At 28.7% G+C, this 12,002-nt stretch overlaps 1 protein-coding gene across 5 annotated transcripts in view; it reads right to left on the bottom strand.

The window, feature by feature from the left end:
- The window catches only part of LOC129981869 (cell adhesion molecule Dscam2-like), a 614,065-nt gene that overhangs the window by 379,531 nt on the left and 222,532 nt on the right, over positions 1-12,002 (bottom strand). For all 5 annotated transcript variants that reach the window (XM_056092905.1, XM_056092906.1, XM_056092909.1 and 2 more), the window contains exons 4-5: positions 4,145-4,291; positions 583-876 (exon numbers count right to left, since the gene is read on the bottom strand). In XM_056092905.1, the coding sequence (XP_055948880.1) occupies positions 583-876; positions 4,145-4,291 (441 nt within the window). The remainder of the gene's footprint in view (positions 1-582; positions 877-4,144; positions 4,292-12,002) is intronic.

Here is a 12,002-nt window from a genome sequence, read left to right as displayed (position 1 = left end):
CAAGGAAACCTGAAACGTGGAAATTCATTAAAAACTCGAGTTTCAATCTTTGACGATTTCAAAAGTTTTTTCTATGATTCTTATACAATTAAATAAAATAATTACATTACAGAAATCGAACAAAGCAACTTAATTTTCTTATCATTTGACTTTTTGTCTGGAAGAGACAGAAAAATATTTCAACATTTATTCTTTATTTCTTTTTATTTTTTTGTGTTATATATTTACTCACGGAAATTATATTTTGATGCTTTCTATATGACGTTCTCATGAAAACGTAAATTTACCTTAAAGTATATGAATGATAAAAAATAAGAAACTTAATAATTAATCATATGTTATGATTAATTATTAATTCTTAATAATTAATCATATGTTATGATTAATTATTAAGAATCTTAAACGCTTCAAACAACATATTCCCTCCCTCCAAAATTTATTTATACCGTATTTTGTAGTTCTAGGTTATGCGCTTTATCTCGTAGAGAACCAAGACACATATTCATACACACACGGAATCACACACATTCGCCTTTATTATTATGAGATATACGTGAAATCTGATAATGTACATCCACTTACCTACAACGATTAACTCAGTTTCTATTCTTTCTTGTCCTACACTGTTATTGACCAGGCACACGTATTTCCCACTATCCATGACAATGGCTCTTCGGAACACCAAAGTGCCTCCCATGAGGAAAACCCTCTGACTAGAAACAATAGCATTCGTTCGCCCCGATTCCTGCTTGTACCACCTGTGCGTAGGGACAGGATAGGCTTCAGCAGCACAGGGCAAAAAAGCAATTTCTCCCAACTGCACTTTCACTTCTTCTTCTCGATGGGTTATCCTTGGGGGAACTGTGCTGTGAGATTCTGCAAAGAAACAGTGTTAAGTTGTAAACAAAGTCATTAATTGTATTTAGTTTAAATTATCTTTCTAATTTGTGCATAATGAGCCAAAAGAATAAGTTATATTGTTACAAATATAAGGAATCTCACGCAGTATTGTAAAAAATAATAAAAAAAATACTTATTTTAATAGAATTAAAAATAAACTGTAAAATGCGTATGTCTAATTAGAATTGTTGTACCTTAGAATATATTTCATTTCTCTCTCATTTAGTCTTTCAGCGGTCATCTTACATGTTGATGTTGTTCATCTAAAGATCAGATAATAGACGAGGAGGTATGCTGTTCCATCGCATGCTTTGTTTTTGTTATTAAGTTACAACCTCAAGTCTTGTAGACATTTTTTTCGTTATCATAATCACTATATTTATATTTTAACAAATGTGGTTTGTGTTAAAGTAACGATATGAATAATATTTAACTCCTCAACCGTTGGGAAGTACTCTAAATAAATTTCGCTAATAAGGGCAAGAAGGTAAATATTTTTACATGCAGGAATTTGTATAACATAGATGTAATGTGAAAATTCAGATACATTAATGCATTTATAATGTAGATGTAAATGTACAAATACATGTATAAATTATAAATAAATTAAAATGTAGTTTACAAAGTTTATTATTCGAGAATGTAAATATTTTTAAATTCCTGAATTTGTACATCATAGATGTAATGTATAAATGTATGTACAAATTGTAAATGTAAATTAAAATGTAATATGCAAATTACATTTATAATGTACAAATATTTGTACGTTCAAACGTCATTGTTTTAGGGATATAAAAAAGGCGGATATAGTCACAGGCCGGAGATTTAAGCTTTATGTAAAAGTAGGCTTAGTTTTACTATGCATATAACTTCAAATAGAGTTCCGTATTACTTTTTTTATGAAGAAACACTCTTGTACTTTTAGCCAAATACATTGTAATATCATATGTTATAACTGGAATTTTATGAATTGATGTAGTTGGTTTTAAAATAAATAAAATTACCTATTTAACAAATTTTGTCCCATATTGCCTTTCCTATGAAGCAATAGTATTTAATTTAGGAAAAAATAATATACTGACTTTCAGGCAATTACCTGATAAATCAGGATATGTTCGAAATGTTGTATTTTTTAGTAATTTGATCCATTTTAATAATTTAAACATTTTTATGAATTCTTAAATATAATTTGTTAAGAGAAAGAAAAAAAAAAAAGGAATACAGTCGTTAAAATGACAAAATGTCAAAACTGCCTATAATGATAGTAAGTGAAAAAAAAATTGTATTTAGTTGGCGATAAAATATCGTAAAATAAATGTTTATTATTTTTAAAATTAGCATACATTTTAGATTTTTTTTGTCTCCAGCCATTGGCATATTTTTTTGGAATAACATTAAGTAATATTAAAATGATTATCAAGTCAATTTAAAAAGAAAATTTAATTAACAATTAGAATTACTGATTTTTCCCTTTAATTTTTAATTTTCGAAGGAAATGCATGTTTGTTAATCTTTAATTTGGTTTATTTACAATACAATTTAATGCCAATATAAGCAAATGTACATCTAAAGGAACAATTAATTGATTTCGGTATGGATATGTGTACCAGAAAGCATTGAAAATATATACTGAAATCATTTTGTCTACCTGAAGCCAGTAGAAGTATGAAGGAAGAGATCTAGCAGAATTAGGTAATGCAAAATTTAGTCCTGAGATGGCGATTTACATACTTATCGGAGCAAATCCATCCAAATTTCAAGAATTTATTCAAGAATGTAATAAAATAGAAATGAAAGCATGTATAAATATTTCAGATGATGAACCATTTGTGGTGGGCTGGTGGTAAAGTTTTGGCTTCGTAATCGGAAGGTGCCGATTTCGCTTGACACGATTTCACAGAAAAAAAATGTTGTATAAGAGGATATAGTGCAGATATATTTCCGTGGGAGCCAAATCCTCTTACGTCTGTGTAGTTTGAAAACATGAAGAGTGAGAGGTGCCGTAGTATAATTTAAACATATATTGCTATTTAACTTAATAACTGTATGACGAAATCGAATATAATTTGGAACTGAGATGCTCTATATCTTGCTTTCTTGATTGGCATCAGATCATTAGTGAGTTTTTATTAAAACATTTTCAACTTATTAATATAAAATTTTACAAAATATTGTAACGAAACTTGCTCGAACTGAATAGTTCAGTGGTAGAAGTCTATGAACTGAAAGCAACAGTTCGCAAGTTCCTATTTGTATGTAGAGAAGTTGCTTAAAAATCGTTTTGATATTGTTTTACATTCTGTTTTTTCTTGTTCTAGAATGTTCTTATAATTTCTGTATCCATCTAAATCGGGAAGATTCGAGTAATTTCGTCTTCTGGATAAAAACAGATGAAAGATTCGTTATTTTAATAAAATCTTGAGTTGAGATTAGCGAGTGTTATGTACGACTAACTAACATGCGGTTTATCTACGCTGACTTCATTTATGCGACAATATAATATATTGTTAAAAAGGCATATCCTTTGGTTTTTAGTATGTAAATAATAAAATAAGAAATATTATCAAAAATTCATTATATGTTACAATATGCTGGAAAAAAGCAAAACTCTAATTTAACATTAAGAATTGAAAAGCCCAATTTCTTAATTACTCATAAAGTATTTATTTAAAATTATAAAATTTCATATATATTCTATTCGAGAGAATTAAGATAACAGTACAAAAATTGTGTGATGTATCTGAAAAATAGATATAATCAAGGTTTCATTTTATCTTGCAATATGTTGACAAAACAAAAGAATCAATTACATTAAGAATTAAAAATTCAATACTTCTCAAGAATGTATTCAAAATTACAAGTCATACGTATCCCAACTATTTTATTCGAGAGAATTAAGTTTTTTACACAAAACTGTGTGCTGCTATCTGAAAAAACAAAAAAGTTTATGCCAATCTACATTTGAAAACGAACTCATTCATGAAATTATATATATATATATATATATATATATATATATATATATATATATATATATATATATATATATATATATATATATATATATATATATATATATTTACAGAGAACAGAACTCTACAGTGACGGGCATTTATAATTTTACTGTGTGAATCAGTTGCAGAATAACAAGAATTATTCGGATATATTTTTGGCACATGCACTTTTAAAAATGCCTTTTCTTTATGTCACTCTAATATTATCTTAATATATAAGTTTCCAATACCTGTCACAATTAGTTGGCCGGCAGAGCTTTGCTTCGTTTCGCCAGTTAATCGATGTTTGGTTTGACACCTATAGCTTCTGAATCCATCTTGTTGCTTCGCTTCTCTAATGTGTAATTTTCCAGAAGGGAAAACACTGTATTTACCTCCTGAAAGAAAAACAATTTTCCATTGATAAATTGCCACATATTAAATACAAAGGGAGAAAAGCATATATTATATACAAAATAAAGCAAAATGGTGATAATTATTAACGCACAGAAAGTCCAAATATAAACACTAACTACTGATTGAGAAGTTTATTGAATGACTACTGTACGTACACTTTTTGTATACTCTTAACTAAAAAATATTTCGATAAATTGTTGTCTATCAAATACAAAGTAAACAAAATACATTATATTCAAAATAAAACAAATTGTTAATGAGAATTAATATAAACACTTACTATTGATTTAGAAGTTTATTGAAAGACTACTGTACTTAGATATTTTTATATATTCTGATTAAATCGCATATAGTCTTTTGATAAACTTTTGCCTATCAAATACAAAGCAAAGCATATATTATATACACAATAACAAAATAAAGCAAATTGTTGATAAGTATATATATTATTGAACAAGCAATCCAAATATAAACGTTCGCTCTTGATTGAGAAGCTTATTGAGAAATTTATTTGTATATAGACTTTTTGTATACTGACTAAAATACATATAGGCTTCCGATAAATTGCTGTCTATCAAATACAAACTGAAAAAAGTATATAGCATATACAAAATAAAGCAAAATTATAGTGAAAATAAATATTAATATACAGACAATTCAAATACGAACTCTGATTATTGATCGAGAAGTTAATTGAAATGCTACTATTTTTAGATGTTTTGCATATTCTGAATAAAACGAAGATAATCTTTCGATAAACTGCAGAATATCAAATATAATATGATGATGGTAAGTAATAAATACAGGATTAATCAAATTATCAGTTAGAATAGATATTACCATATACTACAAAGTCTAAGCTAATATTAAAGTTAAATACACATAAATAAATATTTTTAATCATTCGAATGTCCATTAAATAATATCGAATCAATCCTGTTTATGAAAATAAATTATAAAGTTTTTATAATTTAATTTCGTATATCTCTTTCTGTAATTGCAGAACCTGTAAAGAATCGTTTTAAGATAATCACAAGTTATATTGCTGCTAGTATGTTCTACGTACTGTAAATTTGATTTGGTAATGTTAAAAAAGAAAATATCTACCTATATATATATAATACCTTTTATTTTTAACGCAATCCATATTACTTCGAGAATTGTATTTGCATTCTTCTTTTTTCAAGCATCATGATATATTATTACATTTCAGAATCTATACATTTTTTTAGATGTAAAAGTAAAGTTTTACATATTTCAATTCTTTATTTATATGCATCTAATATAATTCCTAACGAAACTTCTCTGAATTTTAAATCAAAGTGATCGACGAACTCCTACTTTATCTGTTACTAGAACTCCAATCCTGAAGCTTCCAATTAATAATAAATATAATGTTTGATAAAGAGAGAATACCTGTCGATATAGAAGGAAGGAAGGAATGAGGTTTGTTTTCCGGCGTATGCTCCTGAACGGATTCTTAGCTTGTGCCGGGTTCACAAAAATCAAAACTCGAATATCACAAAATGTCGATATAGAACCTGAGTAATGATTAAAGTGTATCAGCAAATAAAGCTCTGCGTATTCCTTTGATGTTGCCAACGCTTCGTTTGCAAGTTAAACTGTACTTCAGGGACAGTGAATAACCTAAGAGCTTGTTGAAAGGGAATGGGGAGAATCTACTATAGCCTCTATTCCCATTTGGAATGTTGGCATTTGTAGTGAGATTCGCTTTAATCAGTTATTACTATGAAGCAGGATGCAGTAATTGAAGGAGTGGGCATACGTTTCCCCAATTAATATCGACTACCACGCCCGTTCGATTATCTGTCTGATCATTGATCCTAAAATTGAGTGATAAACAAATGGATAGTTTAATCAAGTTTATAATAGCTTTCTATTACGATATGTGTTGCGCAAGGATTGTATAGCAAGGCTGCATTGCAATGTTTTTTTACACCATTTCTAAAATATCATATTATTCATAGTACAAAGAAATAGCGTGTTGGAATTGTTGAAGGTTTTGATAAAATTTAAACTAAAATTGATTTCGGATCCGAGGTGCATAGTGACTCTGTGTCATTTTTCCCCCACGGCCATGATCTCAAGTGATTCGAACCCGATCTGCACATGTTTTCATACTTCGACTGGCAACCATCCAGACGAAAAGAATGTTTACAAAGTTTGCAGTTGGGTAAAAAAGGGGTGAGAAACGTCTACGTTGCCGGGGTTGTTTTGCAGTAACAAAATATGTTAAAATAAAATTATACTTATTTATTATTTTTTACTTTTCATTCAAAGTGGAATATGTTTTATTTTATTGCTAACCGCTTCCAATAAAATGACAATGACGTCATTGAATTTTCATGCCATACAGCACGATGACGAGCAACTCTCGTCATGCGACTAACGTTATAATGGAATATTATAATATATTTGGTTTAAAATTTCTAGTGTATTAAATCCGGCAACACTTTGTTACTTATATTAATATCATAGAGAACTATCACATGTTGTTTACTGTTAGAATTTCTTGATATAAATCGCGACTAAACTGTTGTTAGTCAGTGGGATTTCATTATTATAAGCATTTCGTGTAAACATCGGTCAGGCCAATATATATTTTTACTAAAGAAAAAAACATATTGTGAATTAAACACCGTAATGGATAGTGCGGACTATAAGTATCAAGGTGGTTGGATGGATTCTGAGTAACAAGAAGAAATAAGCAAATACTTACGCTATACTGATAATGAAACTCATGATAATGAAATATTACCAAAAAGACGAAGACATACTAGGAGACTAATAAGTAATTCTAGTGAATATTCTGAAATCTTAGACACATCATCAGAAAAATGAAAGGAAATAGATAATATAACCAGAAATGAAATTTACGTGAGTGTCTGGAGTAAACTCTCTGGTGTTGGGAAAGATGTGTTTATTCGAAGCCATTAGAGGTTTTTGACGAAATGAATATTAACTTACCAATTGTTATTATATCCATATCAATAATAGTTTCAATTAATATTAAGCATGAATTATAAAAAGAAGCATTTTTAAATAAAAAATAAATGGTTATTTTGTGCGCAATTTTTCATTATTAATCCTTACTGGTAGGGGATAATAAAAAATTTGTAAGAAAAAAAAACTGATCTCGTATTTGAACCACTTTTACGACATTTCATTGTAAATTAACTCTGCTAAAAGTTTTCTTGGACATCAGGAATAAAGTAAGAAAATTAACTCTGATTTATAACATTAACTGATTGAGAAAGAAATCTTCTCAGATTCAATTGTTCATACCAACAATAGAATGAATAATAAAGGATAGCAGAATGCGTCACCGAATTCCTCTGTACAAAGATAGTTTAACTAAAATATATGTTATTCTTAAAAAGAGAACACTTTATAATATTTATATCTAATGAATAGATAATATTTATATTAGATATTTTTAATTTATAAAATTTATTTCTAATGATAGATATATTTGAATTCATATAGATACAATGATTCATAGCTATTTAAAGTAGAAGTCAAGTTTAATTATATGTATTCTACAAGAACCTCATTTGTACTACGAAATACATCGAATCGGATGCCCATTTCTTACCACGCATTAAGTAATTCGCAACTAATTATTGAAGTCACAACTGTAAGAATGTTATCTCGCAAATCTTGAAAAGTAGTAGGACTAGATGGTGCATGCCTTATGTCGGATGCACTAACATTTTCGTCTATCTTAAGAGGATGACAAATGTTTGTTCTTTTACATATATATCATTTTCTAAGAATTTATCGCACCAGCTATAAATACGTTCATGACAAAGCGAATCTTAGTTGAATTTGCAAGGAAACGCATGCTGCACTGCAACAATTGATTTACTATATATATATATATATATATATATATATATTGAATCGTCGTCATTTTCTCAAAAATAAAAAAAAAAACAGTGCCGTTATTTCCAAGATTACCCGAATGCGTAGAATTGAATTTTTCTGTATAAAGTGACGCATCTCATATAACTCTATAAATTACTATTCATTAGAAATAAATGTTTTAGATTTGCTCCTTTTTTTAATTAATCCCGAATTTTAGGATGGAATGTTTTCCATTTCACAATGAATGTGCGCACTTATAAAAAGAATATAAAAAGGTATATATATATATATATATATATATATATATATATATATATATATATATAAGTTACGTTAATTTAGCATTCTAAAATTAAAACACACTTAAAGCCATAATTTAGGGCATAAATCATATATATCTATGTTTATGAAGCATCATTATATTACACAAATCAGAAGTCAAAATGATGGCCAAAACTAGATATGGGTTCAATTTTGACATATTTATGCTAGTAGTCAAAGTAGGAAGAAAAATTTTGTACAGGATAAAAAACTGAGCACTGAGTTTCAATAGACTCAAAGCATTGCACGTTATATCAATTAGTTTTGAATTAGAAGATGAAGTGTTACTTCTAATAGAATGAGACTGCCGTGACCCAATCTCGGCTTCGGTTCCAGAAGTTTCGCATGTTCAACACCCAATTCTAAATAGAATAAGAAGATGAAGTGTTACTTCTAATAGAATGAGACTGCCGTGACCCAATCTCGGCTTCGGTTCCAGAAGTTTCGCATGTTCAACACCCAATTCTAAATAGAATAAAAATAAAGACAAGGTGCTTCTAAATTTCCAGAATTTGCATAACCATTTGCTGATTTGATGTAGAATTTTGGACAGTTATTGCCATCTTAGTAATTAATCTCCTCTCATTGGCTATGTCCAAGTGTCTAACCATTCTCAGACCTTAAATCTAAACAGTCTTTATTAAGATTCAAAGCGGCATGTTTATTTAACTAAATGCGATACATGATAAAAGGGTTTTAATAGCTTCTTCAGTAAGTAGCAAAATTTTTCAAAGAATTTGTCATTTGATGTTGAATTAAAATTTCTTCTTTCATACTGATAAATCTCTCTCTATTTTAGTGACTTAAATCATAGTTTTATTCTAAAGTCTTATTCAAATATCCCTTTGTAATTGGTACACATTTAGTATCCAGAGAAAACAAGAACTAATAGTAATTATATAAAATATCAAAAACATAAAAAAAAGGGTAAGCACAGTTCTGATTCTTTTTTGATGTAAGGTTATGCTTGCGTTTTTCTTTAGCTTGTTATATTAGAAAATTTTATAATTGGAAGCATCCAATTGAGTTAAATTCAATAATATTTGATCTTTGTTGCTGTTAAAATCATTTTTAAATGATAATGCTGTGTCCTTGATACCTTTTTTATATCGTATTATTTTGAACTGGACATTGATTTATTTGTGTAATTTCGGATTTTCCAAATTCTCAGAATCAGCTAAACGTTTAAATAACACATTGTTGATTCTTTAAGAAATAAACATTTTATTTTCAAGAAATAGAAATGAGCAAATCTCAAAAGTTTCTGAAATTTCCTGCTTCACACGATTGAAAACATTCCAAATTAAATAAAAAAATGAAAGGAGATCACTGCTTTCAAACTGTTATTCTCGAAATGCTATTCCGACTATGTGGATAGGAAAATAATAGTTCGAATACTTTTGCACCCCCCCCCAAGAAATAGAAAATTTCAATAAATACTTTTAAAGAATTTCTAAGATTCTTTTAGAAAATTCAGATACATTTTTTAAGGAATAACATATGCTCTAAATCGAGTGATGTAGCAAGAAAAATGCGTCTTGTTAATACCATTCAAACAGAACGAAAACTACAAACAGCATAAAAAACACATATCCATATCCTGTCACATATTCTTTCATTTTTATCGGAATTCTAGATCTGCAAAAGCCTGTTTGTGTTATGAAACATTAAAGAAAAATAAAAAAAGATAGAGCCCGGCACGGACATGTTTCTTACATAGAAATGCAATTTTCCTGCTCGCACTTAGAAACACAATCTACCACCTACAGTTTCAGCAAATAAAATAGAAAATGAAGCAACGTTCGAAGAAAAGAGTAACTCCTATCCAACGTTATCAAATGCAGCTGGGAACCGTTTGGTAACGGCCGGTCTTTCTATCTTTTGCATGCTAGAAGGGTCTTTGAAAGACTCAATTTTTTTCACGAAGAAACTTTTTATATCTTTCTAGCCTGCATTTGATGTTGGCGCTGGCAAAAGAAATAGAACGAATGCAGAGTTGTTCGGAAGGTGTTAACCTGCAGATGTCGCAAAAAAATTGTTTACTTTAGGGTGCTTTATCAAGTTGTGTCTTACATTTCCGTTAATGCATTTTTGAAGCTTAAAGGATTCGGGAGTCGATTGCAGTCTGTTGATAAAATGAGTTAAGGAATTTTATTTTTCTAGCCTTTATGGAATGAAATTTTACGAAAAGTGATTATCGATTTTTTATTCTTTGTATATTCTTCTTCATCTATACTCTCTATATATTGGTCATTTTTTCTGGATAAAAATTTGAAATAAATTAAAATAATTTATTCCCAAAAGTGATGTTGAATGTAATCCCCCCCCCTTTATTCTTGTATCAAATATTTCTAATTCTTCTGTGAAGCAATTAAATTATAATCCATAAAAAAGTTGTTAAAAAATAATCTGATAATTGGAATTCCTTTGAGATATTTTAGCCATATTAACCGTCACGCAACCAACAATAATAAAATTGCATCTCATTTACCCTATGCAGTTTTATAAAATAACGATGTAAAAAACACACATAAATGAATAATAATATTATTGCATTAACGCATATTTTTCAGCATGAAAAAAAATTAGCATTTTCTCAAAGATAACTCTTTATATTTATAAGACAACAAGAAATATTTGAAATTCAAAAATCTCATAAAATTTTTATAGGTTTTCTTTTCACAAATTCTTCTATATATAGGACGATGGTTCAATCAACTACTAGATGCTTTGCAGTCCAGCTCTTGGCTTACCAGGAATGATAGGAGACCTTCAACACAAAGTCCTAAATTTCTTATTTATGGTAAGCATAAATTTTTTTAGATTTTATTTTACAGTTTTTTAGCTGATATCGTCTTTATTTCTCATTTGAATTTATAAATAATGCGTGATGATTTTGCAGTTTCAAATAACCTGGATTTTATTTTGTTGAATGCCCAAGCACTTGAATAATACAATTCTAATGTCATTCCAACGAAGATCTACATTTTCATTTTTAAGGTCTCGATCCATCTTTCCCAACTTTTTCAGATGATTTTAAAGAGCATTTTCAAATTATACTCTCTCTGTTTCCATACCAAAGAAATTCTGTCCTCTGAGGCAAAGAAAAATGACACATGATGCGAGAAAACTTTTCTATATAAATTTTCTGCTTTGCTGAAGTTTCAACAACAGCCAGAAAAATTTCAACAACCATTTTGAATAATGGTTCCGTTTCTTAGTCCAGACACCCTTGCAAAATACAACCTGTTTCGTCGTTCTTTGATACGGTATAGTATAAATAGAATACCGTTTAAAAGTTGATAGTATACAGAGCTTGTGCCCAAATTTTAGGGATTTTACTTTAGTATTTATTGTGTAACCATATTTCCCATAATAGCGTACTATTCCTTCATCGCTATTTAAATGTACATAAAACATTCCATATTGTTGCAAAACTTCATTCATCAATTTATAAAATGGCCGAACTTTGTAATATCAATC

Source organism: Argiope bruennichi, chromosome 8, assembly GCF_947563725.1.
Source record: "Argiope bruennichi chromosome 8, qqArgBrue1.1, whole genome shotgun sequence".
NCBI lineage: Eukaryota > Metazoa > Arthropoda > Arachnida > Araneae > Araneidae > Argiope > Argiope bruennichi.
This window is presented reverse-complemented; position numbering and strand designations above follow the sequence as displayed.